The following is a 25,092-nucleotide window of genomic DNA, read 5'->3' on the forward strand; positions in this document are numbered from 1 at the left end:
TATACGAAAGTATGTACTGGTATATGTGCCTGAAATTCTAGAAACAGAAATTATGTCCATACCCATGTGAATAAATAATATGTGGCTTGTTTACATTAATGAAAAAGCCGGAAGCAACAAAAACCTGATCTGTTGAACTCTGTCTCATTCCTTCACAGTGGGAAGAAGAAGCTGGACATATGGGTTCTGGATCTTGTCGTGAGTCTGGTAATGGCAACCCCAGCTGTCTGTTGCAATCTTGCTCCTTGCCTAACTGACTCTGCCTTTCCTGGCCACATAAACTTCCCCTTTGTAGGTAAAAAGTCTCTAATATTTAAGCAAATGTAGGCATCTATAGTATTACATACTTCTGAGAAATACCTTTGTGAGGTTTATTGACGCCTCTATATGGCCAGCTATGTTGGTTTCATGGGAGGCCTTTCATTTGATGGCGCTTACATACATCACTTCTGTCTTTAGTCTGTGGTAACTGACAGAACCTAATGGTTTTTTTTTTTTTTTCTGCAGTGGTGACCGTCTTTCATTGTTCTTTCCTACTTAGAACCTTTATCTGCTTTATTTATATCTATTTTTCCTTCTCATTTTTTGTGAGATCCACAGGAAGCATGTGGGAAATAAATCCATGACTGAGTCTGAGGGCTGACATTCTGGCTTTGATGAGTCTAAGCTGCTGGAGGAGACATTGCCAATGGGTTTTACTAGAGTCCCGTGGCCAAGAGGAGAGGTAAGAACAGCTCCTTGTTCAAGTTTTCAAACCATGAGCCCACTTACACTAAACTCCAAGGGAATTAACAGCATCTAAAAATGATTATAAAAGTTAAAGTACAAATACAATTTAGGTTCAGACATCTGATTAGACTTTTTTCTCTTAAAATAGTTAAAATAGCATTCATTAAGAAATAGCAAACTCAGTACTTGAGTTTTATTGCACTCATTAAACATTAGGTTCTTTATTAACATTATGTCAAATATTAGATCACTATAATTTCTATTTTATTTTGATTTTTCAAGACAGTGTTTCTCTGTGTAGCCCTGGCTGTCCTGGAACGCACTCTGTAAACCAGGCTGGTTTCGAAATCATAGAGATCCACTTGCTTCTGCCTCCCAAGTTGCAATCAGAGGTGTGCAACACCACCGCCTGGCAATTCTTTTCTTTATACAAGCAAAAGCTGGTAAGGGAGGTTTAAAATTGTTCAAAGTCTTAATTTGAGTTTTTAAGCTTCATGGAAGGCTGTATATTTTTCGGTGCTAAAGTTAAACCTAAATTATTGCTAGTAATAATGAAAATAATTAATAAGTTCTCATTTTAATCACAATCAGTTTAGCTAATCCATATTCATAAACTCCGTAGTTTGCTTTTGCTGTTGAAGGTAAATTTCATTGAGAGGACTCTAGCTTCAATAAAAAATATCTAGGGGCTGTCTCAATCAAGAGAACATAATTTATTTAAAAAATGTTTAAAGTTTTTGTAATACTAGTATAAATATGACTCTAATATACGAACCTGGTGGTGCATTCTTCCTAGCTGAAAATGTAACTTCTCCTTGGCTTAAAGCTCAGCCCCTTTCTTCTCTGCACCTGTAATTTCCAGGCCCACACCATGATGCAAAGCTATGAAGGAGGAACCTACAGGCCGTTGTAACACACTTCCATGGCCCGTAGTTTTCATGAGCTAACTCAGAGTCCAGGTAATGGCCCAGGCTCATCGAGTTACCTTTTATAGGACCTTCAATGTGCACAATGTAAAAGAAGCTGCAAGAAGAGTGAGTTCCACAGGAGAAAGGTATCAAAATGGGAAAGGAACGGGAGCCAAAGTAAGTCAGGTGAGGGCATTGGCTCAAGAACTATCAATTGTGTTCCTTATTCAGCCTGTGTCACGCGCCCATTCTACATACACGGGGTGGTAAGAGCTTAAATAAACCAGCTGGCATTTAAGAATTGTGCTCTTTTAGAAAACTGAAATCAATATCTCACAAATTACTTTAAATTTTATAAGTCTATCCATACCCAGGTCCTTTAACTGTGCTCTGAAGCCAAAATTCATGCCACGTCATCTATGGTGTCTATAAATCCAAACTACCACTCTCCTTAGAGTTCGCTTTGCAGATTCACAAACATTAGAATCACATAAAGTATCCACACATGCAGTTGAGAAGCAAAATAATATAAAGATGAATAACCAGTTTAGAATTGCAAGAGTTCCGCCCGGTTGTGCCATTCGCATTCCTTAGAGTGACTTGGGGACCTCATATGACATCAAACAAAAATGGGACTTCCACCACTTTACATTTTACAGCTTAGAAACTTTAAAAGAACATAAAAGGAAACATTCCAGGCCTTCCCAGACTAAGTCTGAATACTGTCAGCAGATTCATGGCTTTAAGAAATTGCCCAGAGTTCAGCTGTTACAATCCAACCTGTTCCTCCTCAGAGTCGGGTGGAGCTAATACAGAATGAAGATTTCCAATGATCAGCAAAAGCAGGGAGTAATCTTTTGCCTGCTTATCACATAGACTGGTCTTTTTAAACAGCCACATGACTAACAACTTAAGGGGAAAACCAAATATAATTGTGTTTCCTCTTATGTTCCTCTTGACGGTCAAATTAATTTCTATACCAGGTACAGATGAAAACATGCCAAAGAAACCTTTCTGAAGCAGCTAGAGAATGAAATGCACCACTGTTGGGAGTCTGGGCTGGCTCCTTAGCGATTTGGTGGGAAACAGGTACAGTCAGGATTAGCAGGGGAGCAATGGCGGAAGCCACAAGTCAGTAAGAACTGCATTGTATAAAATCAAACTGCTGTCTGGAAGGCAAGGGCAGGGGAGGCAGCTTCACAAGCAAAAGTATAAACAGAAAGGGTAGCTACCAAGAGAGTCATGTTTCTCAATGACACACGCCTGTCAGCTTTCTCCTGTGGAAAGGGTTAAAGCTTTTAAATGAACTGCTGTGATCAATGCAAACATAAAAGGACCAAAAACAAAACAAAAACCAAAAATGAATGTAGAAATAAGATTAAGCAGCGGGACCAAGGCTACCTCAAGTTCTCTCAGGATCCCCGACTGGCCACAGGTCTCCAGGTCCTCCAGTGCTTGAGACCAGAAGTTTTCCTCTTGTTCGGCCTCTGCACTGTCTGAGGCCCCTGCGAAGCTGCCAGTAAGAAACACATTCTGGGTTAAGGAAAATGCGTGTGCTTGTGTGTGGGTGCGCACATACACACACAAACACACACAGAGTGTACACATGCATACAAACTTGTACGCATACACACACACACATACACAGAGTGCACACATGCATACAAACTTGCACACACACATGAACATATACTTCTGTACATCAAATATTTCTTCTCACTTTCCACAAAAAGAGGAAAGAAAGGATCCACTTTCACCAGGCTTTCTTTGGATTGTGGCCTCCAACTAAAGGCATCTCTGATATGTTAGAGTGTGAAGTGGCATGCAGAATTAAATGGCCTTCGTCACTACTGCTGGCTTTCAGAGTACCTGTGGCTGCATCAGTGTGGCTGGGCTGGGGCAGATGGCACCATGGGAATATGTTCCATCTATAGGGGAGAACTAAGCTCGCCTAAGAATATATAAAATCATTATAAACAAATACATGCCTTCACTTTTTATGCTTTCTTAAAACTATTTTGATAAGGAACCAACCCTAAGATATACTTCTTTTTAAAATATATTTATTAATTATGTATATAGTGTTTTATCTGCACGTATGCCTGCATGCCAGAAGAAGGCATCAGATCTCATTATAGATGGCTGTGAGCCACCGAGTGGCTGTTGGGAATTGAACTCAGGACCTCTGGAAGAGCAGCCAGTGCTCTTAACCTCTGAGCCATGTCTCCAGCTGAGATATACTTCTTCATTAAGGAAGGACAGAACTTGGGCTGAGGGAATGGCTTAATCAGTCAAGTGCTCGCCCTGGAAGTATGAGCACCCGAGGCTAATACCCAGAACCTATGTGGAAGCACACACTAAATCCCAGCCCTGGGAAGGCAGAGACCAGTGGATCCCAGGGGCTGCTGGCAGTCAATCTAGTCTAAGTAGTGAGCTCTGAGTAGATGGGTTCCTGTGGTTGCGCAGGCACATGTGTGAGTGTACACACACACACACACACACACACACACACACACACCTCTATGGTTCTTTTGTCTGGGACTGGTGGCAGACACCGATGGGAGTCTGTGGCAAAGGGGAGTTTCAGGTGAGCCTGGGGCTCCATGTGAGACTCTGTCTCAAAGCAAGTGTTTCTTACACGTGGCTGTGAAACTGCCTGTGGGAGAAGGGAAAGGAGCTGCTTGCCAAGGAAAGAACACGGCTCCTAGAAGCTGGTGTCCCCCACGGCTACTCCGGGAAACTGCACTGTTGCCTGGCCCTCCTCGGCTATCCATAGGCGGGCACACGTCCTATGTGGCTGATGTGGATGGTTAAAGTGGCGGCTTCACAAGGTCCACTGGGTGCAGAGAGGCGCAGCTCCTCCCACTGAGATCTGGAAGTCACCTCGGACAGCGCCGAAGTGGATGTGGAGGGGGCAACCTTACCCGCTGGCCGTGGACCGATCCCAGTCTTCGTTACTCAGCCCCACATCTGGATAAGTCTGGCTTCGAGGCTTGGGGACCGGGGACAGGCTGCCTCTTTGTTTTGGACTCCTCCAATCATAGGTGTTGAAATTGTATCCTGAAGTCTGAAAAGTGGTACCTGAAACAGAAGCAAGGCATAAGAGCCGGCGTGAGGACTGTTGCATTTGTTGAGCTACGACATCATTGGCCAGAAGAGGGTGGGCTAGTGAGTGCCAGCAGGAACAGCATCAAGCTTGTGGTGGTACTCATCCTGCCTCAGTGCTCTGAGGGCTTTCTTCACAGCCAGCTACGGTACTATGAATATTTGCAATTAAAAGACGAAGTTGAAGGCTTTGTAGTATCTACGCCTTCGGGGGCTTCAAGTCACAGCTTCAGGGGAACCAGTTTTCAGGTCCTCCAGGGCCATACGCACACCTCCATCTTCCCACACTGCCTTGGCTGACACAGCTCTGGACCAACACGTTCTTGTTTCTCACTTCTCTGTTCACAGCCGTCCCACCATGTTTCAGTGACAAGACTCATTTCTCACTTAATTTAAACCCTTGAGGGTGCTTGGCCTGGAGTCTCAGGATCATAGCGTAAGCTGCCAAATCCAGGGCCAGGGTGGAAAAGCCGTGCTCCTGAGGAAAGGGCACCCAGAGGCTGGGTCATAGTTGAACCAGGCAAACTCAGGGGAAGGCATTTATCACTTCATATTGCCCTGCCGTCTGCCTCTCTCTGAAAGTCAGAAGTAAGGACGATATCAGGGAGAGGAAGCTTGAACGTTAGCATGTTTATCTGAATAGCAAAACAAAGATTGTGTTTCCTGGTTGGGGGAGGAGTTAAGTCTAATGAGCCTGATGGGGGGTTGGGGAACAATTAGGTTATGCAATATACATCCCCCTTGAATTTTGGCTAAGTCTGTAACACCGAGATTTTGACAGTAATAGACTTGAAGGGTATTTATAACAAGAGAAATTACATCCTTTGCAATCATGTTGAGGAAAGCATTTAGAGGGCATCTTCACATATGTGGTGGAGTATATAGCTTTTCGGTATACTTGTTGGGGTTCACCTGAGAAATCAAGGGCATTTGCATAGGGCTGACTCCACAGCCTATATGGTAATTATCACACATTTCTTAGTCCATTTTCTCAGGTTGTGTACACACACATATGGCTTAGCAGACGTGTGTCTTACTGTATTTAAGGAATTCAACGTCACGAACAGCCCTCGACCCCTATTTTCACTATTTAGGGGTTAGAACTTGGGTCACAAAAGGGGTCAAAATATGGCCAAATGAGAGCATGAAGTTAGCATGCCAGTACTGGTTAGGTCTAGGGGCTGGGAAGCTGGAAAGAGTAACGGTGAAGACACACTCATAGTAAGGGCTGCGCTTACCCCGAAAGCCATCAATACATTCTCTCTACCTAAGAAGATAATCTGGTCTCTCTTACTACCTACATGTGTTCCTCCCTTCAGGGGGAAGGTAAGTCACCTGATTAGCTACGAGGGACAATCTCTTGACCCATTGCTGTCTCTGTTCATCCTCTCCCACTGCCACTGGGCTGTGTGGTAAGCTGGATATAGTCTGTGAGATGCCCTGACCATTCCCATGGCCAGGAGACTTCTCAGAAGAATCCTTAAAACTCTTATTCCAGGTGTTGGAAATGCAAGTCAAACAGTTGAATCACTGGTAACTATTTGAACCAGGAAATGACCCCTAGGGATAAAAGTGCTAAGTATTTAGAAGCATAGATCTCAAAGCACCACAGAGTTTTATATATACCAGTTTTAATATGTCTATGTCTTTAAAACTGAAATCATGTCACTGTTAGGACTTGGAAAAAGTACCCTGGTTCTGGCTGCAGGATAGGCTTAGCTTCTTTAGCCTGTGCACTCACCTTTGCAGGAACACGCCCGTACACACACACACACTTTAGAGCTAACACCAACATTTACTTCACAACACTTTTTGGGTTGATAAAGAACAGGATGGATTAACATACGCAAATACTAATAGGTTTCAGGATATTTATTATACTAGGGACCAAATTTTACTTAGAGAATAATGAAGAATTTGGGCTGTAACAGAGTAAAGCGCACCCTAGAAAGGTCCAGTTGCAAAGTATTCTATATTGGAAATTCAAGGCCTTTGGCTTTAGTTTGTGACATCAGAGAACCAGCTACAGGGTATTTGGGGGTATTTGAGCGTTTTTTTTTTTTTTTTTTTTTTTGAGAGAGAGTCTATGACTATGACTATATTTGGCTTTTCTAAACAACACTGACAGGACTATGAGATTAGACACTCAAAGACAGAGTTAAGTGAGAACGTAGGCGTGGTGTTCCAGACTTGATGGAGGCTCTGTAACAAAGGCAGCAGTGATGGGTGACACCAGAGATGCTAATCTGTAGAAGCAGTAAGATGCGTGGGCCCTGATGCTACTAAGGCACTGCGTGCCTTCGCCAGGCTCTGGGTCACACTGTGAGTCAATAAATCTGCACCTTGGTGAGATGCAAACATGTTGGTTCTCCCGTATAAGCAGCTGAATGCAACCCCTAAGTGCCTCAGGAGCATGTCAATACTGTGACTTAAAGTGGGGGAATTAGGTGAGTGACAGCCAGCTGTTCCTCACATGTGGGAAGGTAACAAATCCTGAGGAATGATCCTCTACCCTGGGAACAAACTGAAGCTGTTGCAAACGAAAAGTAAACTGTAAAAGATAATTAAATATTGTTTTTATTGAATGGCAGTGCCAGTAAATGCAATTAAAATGCATTTAGGATGTGGGAAACTACATTTGCAGGAGTGTGTGTTTGTGTGTTGGTGAGTTTGTGTGTGAGAATGCACATGCATGTGCATTTTTGTGCATGCCAGAAAGTTAGGTTTAATATCTTCCTCAAAGGCTCTCCACCTGTGTCTTTTAAGGCATGATTTCTCACCAAACCTGGAGCTTGCTGGCTGGCATTTGGCTGGATCTGAAGCCTTAGAACTCCTGCCTTCCCTTCCTCTCCAGTGTAAGGATGCCCCTGACTGCTTTGTTTTAATGTAGGTCTGGAGAGCCCAACTCAGTTCCCTATGCGGAAGACACTTTAGCCGTCGAAGTATCGCCCAGCTTCTGTAAATGGCATTTTAAGTGAAACTTTGATCAAATAAATTGTAAAAATTTATGCTGTAAGTAATCACTGCCTTCAGAACTGGAAACCTTTATCCCTCTCTCTTTATTTTGTCTGCATCTTGGTTTTAATAGCAAGGTTTATAATTTGCGTCGTAATGGGGGTTTAAAATGCAGTTTTGGTTCTTTCTGCTGAGCACCAAGTTTCATTTTATTTATTTGCAGAATGGAAGATAAAGCTTCACAAATGTAGGTGCTTCTAAATCGCACTGGCATGGTGGTTTTCATTTTTAGGGATAATAAATCTGAGATATTTGTAGAGTCCCGACAAACCAACTCAGTCACACTGGCTTTTCTGAGTGTGTTTTCCATCCACGCCCTTCAGTTCCCAGCAGTTCTTCACGGGGAAAGGAAACGAAACGACGCTGGCTCCTACACAGAAAGTTTGAAATGCTCTTGGGGAATTTACTCCCTGAGTCTATAATTTGAGGGCTGTAAGTCTTGCTGTTCCTTGTAGTTTTGGAAACCAATTTTAGCAGAAGAAGGCAAGCCAGACAATCTTGGCCAGATTTCGTTTTCAAAGACCCAGTTTTGTTAAGAACAAGAAAATCAAATCATATGCTTGAGCGGCTATTTGTAGTTGTTCTTGCCAATGAATATTTCACATGTCTGGATGAAAACTGCTTGAAAAATGGCAGACGGAGGAAAGCTCTTTTGACTCTCAGATATCTGACATCTGTGTGTGTATGTGTGTGTGGTATGTGTGGTGTGTTTGTGGTATGTGTGGTGTGCATGTGTGGTGTGTGTGGTATGTGTGGTGTGTATGTATGTATGTTAGTATATGTGTGTGGTGTATGTGATGGTATATGTGTGTGGTGTATATGTGTGGTGGTATGCGTGTGTGTGATGTGTATGTAGTGTGTGTGTGTTGTGTGTGTGTTGTGTGTAGTGGTGTGTATGGTGTGTGTATTATGTGTGTGGTGTGTGTATGGTGTGTGTGTATAGTGTGTGTGGTATGTGTGTGTGGTGTGTGTTATGTGTGTGATGTGTGTGTGTGGTGTGTGTGGTAGTGTGTGTGTTGTGTGTATGTGTGTGGTGGTGTGTGTGTGGCGTGTGTGTGGTGTGTGTGTGGTATGTGTGTGTTATGTTTGTGTGGTGTGTGTGTATGTGTGTGTGGTGTTTGTGTGGTGTGTGTGGTGTGTATGTATGGTGTGTGTTATGCGTGTGTGGTGTGTGTGTGCTGTGTGTGTGTAGTGTGTGTGGTATGTATGGTGTGTGTAGGTGTGTGTTGTGGTGTGTGTATTGGTGTGTGTGTGGTGGTGTGTGTGTGATGGTAGTGTGTGTGGTGTGTGTGGTGGTGTGTGTGTGTGGTATATGTGGTGTGTGTTGTGGTGTGTGTGTGTGTATGTTGGTGCATGCAGTAAGTGTGTGTGTGTGCAGTGGTATGTGTGGCAATGGTGGTGTGTGCGGTGGTATGGGGCTGAGAGAAGTCTCTGGCCAGAGACTTGCAGAGGCCCACTCAGCCAAAACAGAGGCCATGACAGAGAAGAGGCAGCAACGGCTTGCTTAGATCCTTAGGATGCACTGAACCGGCTGGTAGTAGCACAGACCCTGGGCCCTGTCTATCTCCAGGGGAGTCAGGTGAACAGGAAGAGGGCTGAGACAGGTGAGCAGCAGTTCTTGTGTGAGTGCCACAGCTTCTGCTTGCCGCTGGCCGTGAAGCCCTCACCCTGTCACCACCGTGAAGCCCTTGGAGGTGGCTAGCCTAGAACACAGTGGGAGCATGCGGCTTGCTCAGCGTCTAGCAAACGTCCAGCTCAGGGTAGATTCACTCAGTGCGGTGGTGGGTGATAAAAGGACGGTCACAAGCTGTATGCAAAGTTTATTAACAAAAAATTGGGGGGGGGGGCGCTGGGTGATGGCAGAACATGCCTTTAATTCCCAGCAACTGGGAGGCAGAGGCAGGTGGATCACAATGAGTTTGAGGTTAGCCTGGTCTATAAAGCTAGGTCCAGGACAGCTAGACTGTTGTACAGAAAAGCGCTGTCTCCAAAAAACAGACCAAAAAAAAAAAAAAAAGAAAGAAAGAAAGAAAGAAAGAAAGAAAGAAAGAAAGAAAGAAAGAAAAGAGCGGGAAGAGGGGAAGAAAGGAAAGAGGGAGGAAGGGAGGGAGGGAGAGAGGAAAAAAAACCAAATTGTAACAGAAAAAGCCTGTCATAGAGCAAATGCTGAAGGTGACCAAATAGAATATCAAAAAAAATTAAATATACATCAAAGCCATCTTCTATAAAACTAGAGAGCGAAGTAGAAACACCAGAACTTGGTGGAAACTGTGCGAGTTGGTGGAAGCCATATGTGAGCGTGCAGAGACCTGAGGAAAAGTGAAGAGCATCTGAGAAGGCAACACAGGGGGCTGGGTGAGCCTGCACTCACAGGGGGCTGGGCGAGCCTGTGCTCTCAGCACAGGGGGTTGGGCGAGCCTGCACTCACAGGGGGCTGGGCGAGCCTGCGCTCTCAGCACAGGGGGCTGGGCGAGCCTGCACTCACAGGGGGCTGGGCCAGCCTGCGCTCTCAGCACAAGGGGCTGGGCGAGCCTGCACTCACAGGGGGCTGGGCGAGCCTGCACTCACAGGGGGCTGGGCGAGCCTGCACTCACAGGGGGCTGGGCGAGCCTGCGCTCTCAGCACACGAGTTTGCGTCCCTGAACTACATCTTCAGAAAAGACCCAGAGTGGGAATAATAAACACAACGGACAGTTTCTGGGGAAAAAAATAAAGCAAGACACTAATAATCTAATAATGGAAACATTAGTAACACAAATATATTAAGGAATGTATTTTAGGAATGTGTTTAGAAACTGAGAAAACAAAAGAATTAATCAAGAGATTACTTAATTATATGCAAATGTATTTAAACTTGTATTTAAAAAGACTCCTTTTCTAGGGAAAATACAAATGGTAAAAGTGACTTCAAGCAATCAGACAGAATGAGTTGAGAGCCGAGAGTGAAGAGACCACGAGTACATCAACTGCCCTGAGGACGAGAGTTCAGGAGGTGACCATTTACTGTCTCCTTTTAGTGACTCTGGCTATATCCCAGGACAGCCATTAGGGTTTCCTCAGTTAGGAGAAGGAATAATTGAGACCCTAAGGGCCCAAAGATCCAGATCCCGATGAAGGAGACTGGCTTGGAGCATCAGAGAAGGGGAGAGGAGAAGTCACCCCACAGATGGCCGGGAGAAGCTCGTATCCTAGAAGCACTCAGTAACATCAAGAGGGTCCCCCTGCAGCCCCTTTACTCTACAGCCCTTGCGTCTCGCCCATCGTTTCATCTTTCCGTCCTGTGGTTGTTGGTAGTCATCTGTTTACTTGTGAACTCCTGGGTCTTCTAGTGTTGGATCATTTAGACTGAGCCTTAACTCTCTGCTGAACGAGTAAGTGGGACACTTTTGTGGAGTGGCGGGGCACAATGAAGAACGTGTTGACTCAAGCCACCCATTGTTTTGCATCATGGGGGTTCGGCAAACCTGGGACAGCTATAGGCTAAAGGAGACAGAGATGTGTGAGGTCTTTCTGGGTCAGAACAGAATCTGCTGAGTGCAGTAGCTCTCAACCTCCCCAATGCTGCGACCCTTTAATACAGTTCCTCATGTTGTGGTGACCATAAAATTATCTTATTGCTACTTCATAACTGTAATTTTGCTACTGTTATAAATTGTGGCTTAAATGTTATGCAGGATATCTGATATGAGACCTCCCCGCAAAGGGGTCAGGACCCACAGGTTGAGAACTGCAGGGCTAGAGAGACACGTAGGAAAGACTAGCTCAGAGCACGCTCATTAGTAAGAGAAAAATAAGTACATATTATGCTTTGTTTATAAAAAGTCAGTTATAAACAATCAAAAGCTAGCTGGATAGTGGTGGTGCATGCCTTTAATCACTGTACTTGGGAGGCAGAGGCAGGTGGGTCTCTGTGAGCTCACAACTAGCCTGTTCTACAAAAACAAGTTCTTAGACAGCCAAGGCTGTTACAGAGAAACCCTGTCTCAAAAAACCAAAACCAACCAACCAATCAACCAACCAAACAAACAAAAAACCAACCAACCAAACAAACAAAAAACCAAACAAGCCAAACAAAAAAAAAAAACAGTCAAAAGCTAAATCCAAAAAAAAAAAAAAAAGCTAAATCCACCTGGTTTTCACATGATGCCTTAAGAAACCCAGACTCTGAGGTCTTGATGGACAACAAGTTCAAACTGAATGGCTACAAGGAGCAGTCCTAACCCCCATGCTGCGGTGGGTGGCCCTGGCAGGCTCTGCTGTCTCATGAGGACAGGGTAGGCTTGCTGTGCTCTGAGCTGCCACTCGTACAAGGACTAGTTTCTGAGTGCTATGCTTGAGTAAGCACAGAGTTAGAGTTGAGGATAGTGAGAAGAGAGGCCACGAGCCAAAAAAAAAAAAAAAGGCTCAAAAATAGGTTATGTAGAAGAGCCATTAAAGACACTGGGCTATTTTCTTTGAAGAAGGAAAGACTTGGAAGAAGCGATAACATCATCCAGCAACTGAAAGAGCTGCCAAGGGGAAGGGGCTGGAGTCAGTTCTGAATCACCTTGAGACTGTGACTAGGAAGAATTGACAGAAACCAAGGGCAGAACAGATTTCAGCTTTACACAGTCAGGACTTCTGAGCTGTCAGAGCTGCTGGAGAAAGGGAGAGCAGAGAGAGCTTGTCAGCTCGGTGCTCCATAGACCACACCGGATGTCAGGCTAGCTGGACTAGCTGGCTTCTGTATCTTCCCCTCACACTGGAACCCATGACCGACAGTAACCTTCAACTTACCATTTCTTTATGGGGACTGCCTGCGAGCCGTCATGTGAACAGCGAACAGCGTTAGCTAACTCAAGCATTCGACTGATACAAGGCATTGCTACATTTTCAAATGATCTTAACTCTGCCCATCCATCATCACGATCTCCACTTCCCTCTTAACTTCTCTAGCTTTATAAAGATTCTAATGTATCAGTGTTAAATGTAATATTATGACTACCATTCAAATTTTTGAAACGTTTCATTCATAAACTTTTACTAAGGAAGGAGAACCACGTATTTCATATGCCAGTCATGGTCCTGGTGCTCCAGTGCAAATGGCTGAAATAGCTGGGTTTATATGTGTCGCCTTATAGGGCAGACCCCATTGGTATCAATATCAATTTTTCTCACAAAAAGTATGTAAAAATGTTTCCACAATAGTAAAGAGTAAATCAACATACCCACTAATAAATAAGCTCCATTTACTGTGATAAAACTTGACTAGGGCCTTTTATCTGGCATCTTCTTATGTCCCAGGAATTTTCAGGCATTGCAAATGTGCCATTGGGTGACAAGGCTAAGTCACAAAGTATTATGACTCGGAAGAATTGCCAGATAAAAGAAGGGTTAAATTTATTTGTGATGGGGCTGGAGAGATGGCCAGAAGACCAGAGTTTGGTTCCTAGCACTTACATCAGGAGGTTCATGACTGCTTGTCACTCTCCAGGGAGATGGGACACCTCTGGTCTCCTGCACTTCTGTGCTCCTACTCATTACACACACACACACACACACACACGCACATACACACACACACTAATTGATCTTTAACTTTACTTGAGATGTTTGACATATTTTCTCCACCAAATTCCAATGTTGTGACTATGTAATAACAAAAAATATGTCATTTCAATTTTTCCCACCTATTTATGACTTGACAGAGAATGACACAACCAAGGTAGGCTGAGCAAAAGGAACTAGAACTGACAAGAGAGATAGCTGGATATATACTCAGACCTGTTCTCCAACCTGTTTTTGTTAGGGTGTCAGCAGGATGTCTGTGGAGACACATCTGCGACACACCTTCCCATGTCACAACCACATCACCCTAACAATGAGGACTAAGGAAAACTGGGCTTTTGTTCAAGCCAAGCACGCCTAAGAATCAGTGGGGTCACTTTTTAACCCTCTTGTTAACAGGCTCAGATCCTCCTGCCTATTTTTGTGAAATGCTTGCTAAAACCACAACACAACGGGGTCTGGACCTATCTCCATTAGCCCTACCGTTGGTCTGCTTCATATCCACCTAAGCTTTCTACATGGACCACTTGGCCATCAGAAGCCTATTCATGGATGATCAATGCCATGTCTTCCAAGGAGAGAATTCTAGGTTAGCGGGTGGAAGTGCTCAGGTTGTTCAGGGTGGGCACAACTGAAGCAGATATGGGTCAACAAAAGGCACTCTGCACATGCAACGGAGATGAATCTTCCATACCTTGACTCCCATAGCTGGCATCGATTCCAGACCCATCCCAGGAATCCACAGCACTGTCCACGCTGGGCACCGTGGAAGGGTACACGTCGGAGAGTTTGCCAGGCTTCTGTATTGTGGAGGAGTCCTCTTCACCGTCTCCCAGGTCACTCGAGTGGCTGGGGATGGGGAACTTCTTGGGACTTGATGCTGGTTGGGCTTTACAGACAGGGAAAGGGGGGTATGTATCAGTGTAAATTCAAATGAAAAGATCCTCGAATACTCTAGCTAGTGGGTTATTTCCCTAGAAACACATACAGACACTAAGCACATTCTTTTAGGAAAGGAAACACACTGGAAATCCTTAATTGGGACTTCTTGTCTAACTCACCATCTGTCTGTTTCTTGATTTTCAGGGTAACAGTCTCTCCTGCCATCTGGAGCAAGTGGATAGCTTCACTCAGAGGCTTCCCCTTCAAGCTGCTGCTGTTGATGGCTAGGATTCGATCTCCAATATGGATTGCTCCAGTCCTGCAACACCAGACAGGGGTAGGGAAGGTAGACACACCAGACAGGGACAGGGAAGGTAGATTCAATCCCTGTCTGCTTCCTGGGGTAATTTTCCCAATAAGCCTGCACATTAATTATAATAAAGACTTGGGGAGGTCTCTTAACTTCAAACTTAGCTTCCTCCTGGGAAATGCTGTAATGGAATCTGTTGGGAATTATTTTTTCATTTTGAATAAAATTAGAAAACGTGTCTTAATAAGTTTTGAGAATGGTCTTGGATGTTTCTTAAATTCTGAGAAAGCTCAGTTATCTGGTAAATACCTTACAGGTTCCCAGGAATGAGCTCTGCGGAACAACAGATGCAGCAGTGTGCCGCAGGCGACACCCTGATTCCTACAATTTTAAAGTGTTTACTACAGAGAGGTGCTCACCTCGCCATAAGACAAGGACAAGACTGCTGTGTGTAGACAAATTTCGGAAATATCTATCTATCTATCTATCTATCTATCTATCTATCTATCTATCTATCTATCTATCTATCTATCTATCATCTATTTTTCTATCTATTTTCTATCTAGCTATCTAATCTATCTGTCTGTATATATATCATCTATCTTCTCTCTCTGCCTATCTATCTATCTATCTATCTATCTATCTATCTATCTATCTATCTATCTATCTATCTATCTATCTATCTATCTATCTATCTATCTCATCTATCTATATTGATTTTTTATTGTTTAAGGCACAGCCTGTCACTGAAACTGCAGCTTATCAATTTGGCTAAACTGGCTGACACTGAGCTGTGGTAATAGGTACCCACTTCTACCCCTGATGCTTTGGGTGCAAACTCAGCCTCCATGCTGGCTCAGTCAGGTGCTCCGCCAAGGCATCCATCTCCCTAGCCCCAGAAAAGACATTAATTTACTGACGAACACACCAAATAGCCATATATTTAACCTTTCTCTTTTATACCCTCATCCAATCTAAAAAAGTACACTGGAATGTGCAGTTCTGATGTTTACTTTGTCTGTCATTGTTGGGAGCTGGGAAGCATCAGAAAGAACAGGAGAAGACCGTAGATGATTGACAGTAAGATCTTTACCCTTAGATAAGGAGCCAAGCCTAATGTACGAATGCCAGGTCTTGGCTGCACTGGGTCACTTTAAATTCAGATAATGAAGGAATTAAACCTGTTTAGAGGGTTGCAGGGGACGGGGTGGGGTTTGTTCTAGGACCACAGTCTGGGTGATACAGGTGACGCAGTGTCTGCTGGTCAGTAGGGGTTGCTTAACCTGTCTCCTAGTGTCGTTCGAATTATGGAATTTTCCTCTGGGGGGGAACTCTTCTCTAATAAAGAGTATTAGTCAAGAAAAATGTAAGTTGTGAGAGCTGGGTGTAAAGAAACATTTTTCCGACTCCTTTGTTGTCTGACAGAAACAACTAAGATGGCGGGGCACCTGAAGAGCACCCTCTCCCAGGCTGGCTCTTCCAACCCCTCATCTGACAGACTGACCTATCACATGGGCTGATTTCTAAGTAAAGGACGTTGAAGTTCTGAGACTCCACAGTGCTACATCTGCATCTTGCAAACTCCTGCCATCAATAATACCAGCCTGAATGATGCGCCTGAGTGTTGTTGAACTAAGTGACTGAAAAAACAGATTTAGTTACAGCCTATTATGTGCCCAGTAGCATGGCTCAGACAGAACGGGCAGTGGAGGGCAGAGAGCAGGTGGGGCCTGTGCATCACTGTCAAAGGACAAATGGACACGGTTCAACCAGACACTATTGCAAGGGTGACTACACTCTGTGAGCTGTAGTCTTTATTATCCTCCCCCCGATACATAGAAGCTTAGCTCAATACCTGTCAGGCAACAGAAAGCTCAGCAAATGCTTGCAGAATTGATTTGGACAAGCCTTTTAACCTCCCTCAACTTCAGTCTCCTCTTCCCCAAATGGGCCCAGTATAAATCTACCTGCAGCTGACTGTGGTCTCCCAACAAACTTTTTCAGAGAGTAATACCCATGCTAAGCCTGTAAGATGCCCTTCAGTGTCAAGTCAAAGCTCTGCCTGAGAGTTTCCAAGCTTGAAAACCAATCGTCCTTGCAGATTTAAAAGTCAACAGATAAATAGCTAGGAGAAGGGAGAGAGTTTTGTAAGGGAGCAAGCCCCTCTCAGCCACAGGTAATTATGGAAGTTCTTTCAAATTTTACCTTTCAGCTAATCCCCCTTTAGTGAGGCTTGAGATGATTATAGGATCAAACGGTTCTTCAGTTCCTGAAATTGTGATGCCCAGGGGCCCCCCATAGCGCTTCAGTTCCACCGTATAAATAATCGCTCCGGAACTTTCTTGCTCATCTGCAATAAATGCCAAGGAATCATAATTGGTTTCATTGGAAACAGAAAATAATGAATATATATTCCTCCGTAATGCAGGAAATGCAAAACTCCCATGCTGCAACAGTATGACTCAGAAAATAACTATTTGGGGAGGTAGCATTTCCTTAATAGGATCTCACATTCTAATTCAGGGATGAAGTTGTCCTGAGTGTCAGGGATGGGGAACACTATTTAACCAGTGGTGGCCCACTTAACGACGGCCACAGAAACTCCGTGCTATGTTTCTGCTGTGCACAGTCAGTGCTTGGCCAGCCTTTTGCTCCGTTTGTGATCAACGCCCACGGAATAAACACACAGCGGAGTAGATAACACAGAAGAGAATGCCACTCAATAACTCAGAAAAATGGCCACTTCCAGGCTAACAAACACACCACTGCTCAAAATGAGAAAGTTGGTTTTGCTCAGGGTTGGATCATATGATAATTCTTATTTAGGTGGGACCCAGAGAGGTTATCCTGAAGACAATACCAAGAATTTTAGAAAATCTTTGGTATAATTCCATCAACAGTGTCTTAGTCCCATTGACCCACCCAGGGGCATCGTCCAGAGGATCGACTAATGCTCTCTCTGCTATAGAGAGTAAGAACTTATGCAAACTATTCATACACTGCAGGAAACTGCCAGGTTGCCATACGGTCATGTGTTCCCAGGGCCATTTCAGAGTGGTAGGAAAGAAGACATTTCTGTTCTTTTCTGGACATTGGTCAGAAAGCTGGCACAGGCCACTTCCAACATGGTGGATCCTACGACTCCATTTGGGTTGCCTTATGAACTCTCAGGATTCGAAAGATTTCTATTTGCTTATGTTTGAAGTCCCTGACATTTGTTCTATCCGTTGGCCCGAGAGCCATGAATGACTAAGGAGCTGTTTCATTTCTGCACCTCAGGATACAATGAAATGGCCCAGTGACTGCTTGAACCAAATCGTCATTTCTTTACAGTCAGAGGGAGAAGAGTAAGGTATTCACAGAGCCACCCTCTGCAGTAAGCAGCTGTTCATTTACGATATGAAATGCTAAAACAAGGAGGGAAGGAAAAGCTTGAGTTAACAATTCAATTATCTGTGTGCGCGGTGAAGAATTAGGGGGAACATAAAAGGCAAGGTCAGCAGAGTAATGTGTACAGGGACGCGCCCTCTCTTGTCAGCATTTACTTTATTCGTGGTCACAGCCTGAGAGTTCTGGATTACAGCCACACCGCTTCTCACGGACTCTGCTCCTCCCCAGCTCCGCGTGCTGGGAATCATAAGATGCCATGCTGGTCAGAAAAGTACTCGGTGTCTGGTTCAAGCCAGATCCTCCACATCAGGTCTAAGAACTCTGGGAGATGATGGTCCCCAAGTTTCTTCTAGGCTGCTGCTTATGTTCTGGTGAGCAGGCTGGTTATCATAAACTACTGAGGAATCCAGGGAGAAGCATGGGGAGCCGGTTTAGCCAATTCAAGCCCAGAAACCTATATTTTCTAACAGTATAATATTTTGTTACCTGCCAGTTCTGTCTTTGATCTAAATGAATTAGGGATATAGTGAATAGATTACATTTATCTTGCAAGCTGTGTCAATAATTATATTCTGGATAGAATCTGGAACAATTCATTTGATTAGTGACGCTGACATAATTAAATGATAGCTAATATTGTTTATCTCTGGGTTTTCTGTTGTTGATCCCTCTGTTAGGAGGCTTGCTGCTGGGTAAACCTTGACCCTTCTGTGTGCTCCATGTAATCTGCATGTGAGAACAAGCACCGGGCATCCAGATTTAGGCATTGCCTTTCTATAAGATTTGGGGAAATGCAGTTAAAAGCCACTGGAGAACCAGGGATTTGTGGAAGGTTATAGGTGAAGCTTCATTCTAGATGAAAACAAACATTGACTGAGAAGAAGGTGAACTTAGGGGCAGACCCGCTTGCCGAGAGGAGTCGGGAGACCTTCTCCAGTTAGTTCCCCCTTGCTTCACAAAATGACAAATAGCACTGGGGATGGAGTGGATTGGCAAAGGATAGCCGTGGTGTGGGCCAGATTACACATGACATTTTATATTAGCACTTAGGTAGGCACTAAAGACAACTGCTGGGCACTCAGTATGGGACATAGAAACCAAACAAGAAAATGGCAGCATTATACTCGAAACAAATCCTTCAAAGGGTAGTGGTGAGGCAAAAAAGTAGACCTTTGGGGATTCTAATTTAAGCAAACTAGTTGTCTAAAAATTACAACTCAATTCCACCCCCGTTTCTCTCTTGCTCTTTTCTCACTTTCTTGCTTTCTCTCTCTCTGTACATATGTATATTTACACACATATTATATACATATACATGTGTTTATATACATGTACATACTGACAAACCATATTCCTTGGAATCATGAACACTGCTGAGATACACAATGATATTAAGATCACTGCTAGTTATTTTGACTGGGTTTTATTTCCAGGGACCTTCCTTTAGGGATACTGTTGTTATTTACAGGATGGGATGCCTGGGCCTGCTTCCCAACAATTCAGTGGGTGGAGAAACTAGACAGGGAACCAGCTAGCCATGGCTGTCCCGGGAGTTTGCAATGATGGTTCACTTCACTGTTTCTCTGTTTTCTGTGTGGACTTGAGATTTCATAGTTTAAACACTGTCTTTGCACCTGATTTTACTAACAAGGTTAAATAGAAAATAACCCTCCTAGAAATCCTATAGATGCCACAGGTAAACAGGCATTTGAATAGCCTGCCTCTCTTTCATGTGGTCCTACCTAAACCACATGGCCCGTGCAGCTATAAGACACTGGCCCTTGAGGAGGCCCGGCTTGGCTCTGCCTAGTTTTTCACAGTAAGGTTTTCTTCTAAATGGCTTTCCTCTTGGGACCTGGCTTTGCCGTCCTTTCACGTCCGTTCTCACTAGCGCTGTTAACTCATGAGCTTGGTCTTTCCTTCCTGGAACATTTTCAAAACACAGCCCTGACTACATTGCCATCTTAGGTGAAGCCTTCTTATCAGTTCTCCAGCTCCTTAGCAGATGACAACTGAGCCTTGGCGGGACTGAGCTCCAGACGGCCACACTGTCCTCTCCTATTTCAACCCAAGCCCCAGAGCCTCTCCAGGTAGAGTCACAAGTCCTTGCGCAGCCGTCGGATGATGTCCCGTCTGCAGCTTTACTCCCTGTGCACCCAGCTCCTCCCTCTTGTGCTCCTGGGGAATTTCTCCTTCTACCTCAAGACTTGACCCATGTGCCTTATTTTCTAAGGATGCCCTAGTCTCTTAGTTGGGTTTGGTGTGCTTTCCTAGGACATCTCATAGCTTCTGTCCATCACGTTAGTGTTTTCACCTTTCCAACTCCTGGTTTAAGCTTCTCCCTTAACTAAAAAAAGAAAAACATTTAAGTTTTCTTGAATGAAAGAATTAAAGGCTAAGAAATAGGATTCAGCCTGATAAAGAGAAGCTTTGAAGCCCATATGCTATTACAATACAGTACCTAAGAGTCCTTCATCTCAAGGACCAGTTTTTGACAAGATTCATCTTACGGTGTATACTTTTAATTCTGATTATATATTATATATTAAATAATATATATTATATCTTAACTTACATATATATAATTTAATGTATATGGGTGTTTTGCTTGCACGTATGTCTATGCGCCACATGCATGCCTGGTGCTCAAGGAGGCCAGAAGAGGGTTGTGTATACCCTGGAACTGGAGTTACAGATGGCTATGAGCCTCCATGTAGGTGCTGGGAATTAAACATTGGTCCTCGGGAAGAGCAGTAAGTGCTTTAACCAAAGAATCATCTCTCCAGCCCTATCCGTGTTTTTACTGATTTCTCTCATTAGAATAGAATCCCCCCAAACATGGTTTTATCCTCATATCTTCATACTCTAGAACTCTGTCTGGCATCAGGGGGAGTTCAGAAAATTCTCAAGAAGAGCAGCAGGATGGAGGATTGTTAGCATGCAGGCGGATTCCCAGGAAGAGCTCTCTAAAACAGTGACAGCCCACACTGGGCCAAGTCATGTCCCTTCTTCTAGGCAGATGACACAAAGCCAGCGCGGCTCCATCCAATGTGAAGCCAAGACCTCGGTGACCACTAGGGGGCCCCACCGACCCTGAACTTCCTCCCTTCAAGGTTCTGGCGTGTCAGCTCAGCTCCAGACTGAACTTCGGAATCCATCTGCTCTTCTGGGTTTTAGCCCAGCAGGCATCTGAAAGGCCATGTTGCCTGTGAGGACGGCACTAACCGCTATTTGGAAAGCTATATTCAGAGCATTTTGGAGGTGGAAACTCTCCAAGCCTCGGTCCTTGAGGCTGCTCTAACTTCCAAAGCTCAGGAAGGAGCAGCTAGAATCTTCGACTCCGAGAGAAAGGAGCGTATGTGAAGACAGGGTGCCACATCACCAGATAGTTTCAAAGCGAGCCCAAACAGATGCTAATGATATTATAAGCAGTCTTTATATCCCAACAGCAGGTTTACAGCTAATAGCGGGAGGTAAAAAAAGGGGCCAGCCTGCTTATACGTTCAGCGTAGCTCTAGTTAGGGAAATTAATGGGACCACAGAGCAGATGCGAAATGGCTGCATTACTTGTGTGTAATGTTATTTTCTGCCTTCTTGAGTGCTGCCTGTTTAACAAAATGAACACTGTCTGGCTTGAATCCATAACGGCAGCAGCTGCCATGGCCAAAGAGGATGTTCGGATTCAAAGAGGGGTTTTGGAAGGGATACCCGTGCAGGTCAATCAAAGTTCACTTCAACTAAAAAACTGATTGGAAGTAGTCTTGGAGTTGAACTAGCTGAAGAAAACAAGCCATTCAGAGAGCCCCTAGCTGTGCTAAGGCCAGTTTACAGCAAAGCCAGGTACTCGGGGGTATTTGCAGGAGATATGGAAAGTTTATGAGCGGAATTAAATGTCTTTATGAAAGTGATCGTTTCTGAGTCTCAAGCTGTGATTCAAGGACCAGCAACTTTGGCATCATCTGGGAACTGGTTAGAAATGTAAATTCTCTGTGCTTTCCTGGACCTGAAACAACCATAGACTCCAGAGGAGGGGCTCCGTTGGCCATGTGAACAGCCCTGGCGATTATCAGGTGCCCTCAGGTTTGGGTGTCATAACCACAAGAGAGCAAACTCGAGATAGCTAGATCCTTCCAGTGCTCAAAGCACAGCCAGAAGTCATAGAAAGGTATCTCCTCTCCAATCTAGGCTTTCGGGAAAATCCACTTCAAATAACTTAGCTTGGCCTAACACTGAGAAATTGAAAAGAAAACCCCAAAGAAAGCCCAGATAGAATAGATTCAACTAGAAGTCAAGACTAAATTTGCAGAAGATTGTATTGCACACTCAACAAAGACCATGTGTTGTGGGTAGGACAAGCAAAGGCCTGGACATAGTGTTTTCCACACATTTGAGGGCCTGTGAAGAAGGCAAAGTGCTGAATTCACAGACTCTACAAACAAGCTCTCTGGCTGAAGGAAGGTCATTTAAACCAAGAGAAGACACTGCGGCTGCCTGCTTGATGGACAGAGAGGCAGAATCATGATGCAAAGCCTTGAAAACCCGGGTTCCTGGGTATTCTTGCATTATTTGGCACAACCCCCTCCCCCCAAGTCTCGGCCAGCCTTCTCCTTGGGACCTAGCCGTATCTACAGTCTCCTTATTGCTCGGCTTCCTACCAGGCACAGCCAAGGCAAAATGACAAAGTTATTTCAAGAGAGTTCTGTGCATCTCATGGACCTGGGGATAGAGCGGCAGTCCCCGTCCTGGAGCCTGGGACAAGAGCCTTTCCTTTCCCTGCTCAGTTACACTCTTCTGATAACGCACAAGGGCTTCTGAAGGCAAAACAGTAACTGAATCTAGAGGGAAAAAATATTCAAAATTGCAAGTGTTCTTAAGCATTTGGCCATCACAAAATAAAGCTAAAATTAATTTTCTCTAATTGTGGCTGCTAATAGTGCTCACTGGGTTCTTTCTACTAGGTATAAATGTTTTGCTAAGATATAGTAATTACTTCCTTTGATCCTCAAAGCAGCCAGTACTGGAGATATTTAAAGATACAGATCTCTGTAGATGAGGAACCCAATAATCAGGGAAGCTATTTGTGTAATTCCCAGCTTGCCAGCTGCGAAGCCAGTCTGTTTGGTGTTCACGGTCTTTTCATTCTATGGAAATAGCCACAACGCTTATTTCAGACTCACTCAACATGAGTGAAACCAGTGGTCTCTAACCAATTCCTCTGGATTCTTCCCTGTGTGAGGTTCTGTGGTAGCTCCTCCCATGGGCTCTGGGGGCAACTTTAAAGTCCTCACCACCATAGTCTACAAAGCCCACGGTGATGTTCTAGAAAACCTTTCCACCTCATCTCCTATCATATCCTTCACATACTTAATGCTTCAGTATATTAGACCACTGGGACGTGCCACATTTTCTCTCTGTCTCTCTCTCTGTCTCTCTCTGTCTCTGTCTCTGTCTCTCTCTCTCTCTCTCTCTCTCTCTCTCTCTCTCTCTCTCTCTCTCTCTCATAAACCCTTGCCAGTTCAAGGTAGTTGAGTCTTCTGGTGAAAATCGATGCTTCCACGTTCTCTTGCCATCTTGTGCTATATTGGTCACTGTGAGAAAATGCTCATGAGAACAACATCAAGGGAGAATTTATTTTGGCTCGCCATTTCAGAGGGTTCAGCTCCATGCACTCAGGCAGGGAATATCATTGTAATTGTGGTACATGGTTGGGGAGAGTGTGTACCTCATAATAGAATCTTTAAAGGAATTCCTTGATTGACCTACTTCCTCCAACTAAGAGGAAGAGCCCTACATCCTAAACTTTGAAGGACCTTTACAAAGAGTGCTGCCACGGACACATACACAGCCATTTATCCCATTGGTATGTGTATATATGTGTCTGTGTTCATGTGTGTGAATGAATGTGGAAGCCACAGATGGATACACTGTGTCTTCCTCAATCATCCTCCACCACCTTCTCTTTTGAGATATGATTTCTCAAGGAACCCAGGGCTTGGCAATATGACTAGCACTGGCTAGCCAACAAGACCTAGGACTCCTCCTGTCTCTGCCTCCCCAGTTGGTATTACTGGCACACATGCTGTACCCAGCTTTTTACATGGGTGCTGAGAATTGGATTCAGGTCCTCATGCTCGCGCGCCCAACACTTCACCCCCTGAGCCATCTCCTTAGCTCCCTCATCCTATTTTTAAATTACTCATTTTTTAAATTGTTTCTCCTATTTGGTATTGGCAGACTTGAGCATAGAGATTGTATCCTTATTATTTAAGAATTGGCAGTCCTCCAAACACATACCTGGTACCTCACGGACCCTAAAGTGCTGACAGCAGGATTGAGAATCAAAGACTGCAACATTTGAGAATGACTCCAGCATTTCCCTATGTACACCTAGAGCAATGAGCTGGCAACAGGAAGAAAGGCTGATACTGGGAAGTTGCATCTGTTTATCCCAATGCAGCACTGTGCATCTTAGGACGCCAAGTTACGTCATGGGGATCCATGGGGGTAAGCATGAATGAAGGGCAAACAGGAACAGGAAGTTAAAGGAAGAAATGGAAAACATCTGGAGTATGGGAATCCCAGGATTGATTGGTATGAGTAACATTTCGCCCTGAATATTAGGATTCACAAACTTCGGGGGTGAATGGCCGCTAGTCAGTGATAGCTCAATTCATCTGTATGACTTTGGATTAAACAGAACCTCAAACGTTAAAACATCAGTGGCTGGTCTAATGATCAGTGCTTCCCTTCTGCTAAGTTATATGCTGATTGAGGAGCAGAATGGAGGGAAAGGGGTTTTGGGAGATAATTATAATAATAAAAATGGACCCTAGTTTATGGAACATTGACTCTGCCAGTTAGGAAACCACCAAGCAACACTATCTTTGTAAAGTAGGTATGTAGCCTACATGTGCATGCAAATGAAGTCGGGTAGGTATGGAGCTTGCGTGTGCATGCAAATGAAGTCAAACTGCACACAGTGCTCAAAACTTGTCCAGACCCACACAGCTAAAAAGTAGTAGACTTGGACTTCAAACTCAGGCCTGATTTTAAGATGTGTGTGTCATGTCTAAATGGAATGTCTCCATCAAATCTCTTCCCTCACAGCTCAGGGAACGCTGAGGAAGAGGAGGCATAAATAGTGTAAGAGCTCGAGGGGAGAGGGGGCACCAGGAGAACAAGGTCTCCTGAATGGACTGAGCAAAT

The 25,092-nt window shown here is 44.3% G+C and overlaps 1 protein-coding gene across 7 annotated transcripts in view; it reads right to left on the reverse strand.

The window, feature by feature from the left end:
* Positions 1 to 25,092, reverse strand: part of Grip1 (glutamate receptor interacting protein 1) — a 664,532-nt gene that overhangs the window by 25,514 nt on the left and 613,926 nt on the right. For 5 of the 7 annotated variants that reach the window (XM_057757637.1, XM_057757634.1, XM_057757635.1 and 2 more), the window contains 6 exons: positions 16,702 to 16,846; positions 14,366 to 14,505; positions 13,999 to 14,193; positions 4,562 to 4,718; positions 3,039 to 3,150; positions 2,870 to 2,914 (listed from right to left, as the gene is read on the reverse strand). In XM_057757637.1, the coding sequence (XP_057613620.1) occupies positions 2,870 to 2,914; positions 3,039 to 3,150; positions 4,562 to 4,718; positions 13,999 to 14,193; positions 14,366 to 14,505; positions 16,702 to 16,846 (794 nt within the window). The remainder of the gene's footprint in view (positions 1 to 2,869; positions 2,915 to 3,038; positions 3,151 to 4,561; positions 4,719 to 13,998; positions 14,194 to 14,365; positions 14,506 to 16,701; positions 16,847 to 25,092) is intronic. The other 2 variants (XM_057757638.1, XM_057757633.1) reach the window with 1 other exon arrangement.

This window comes from Chionomys nivalis, chromosome 25 (genome assembly GCF_950005125.1).
Source record: "Chionomys nivalis chromosome 25, mChiNiv1.1, whole genome shotgun sequence".
Classification (NCBI taxonomy): domain Eukaryota; kingdom Metazoa; phylum Chordata; class Mammalia; order Rodentia; family Cricetidae; genus Chionomys; species Chionomys nivalis.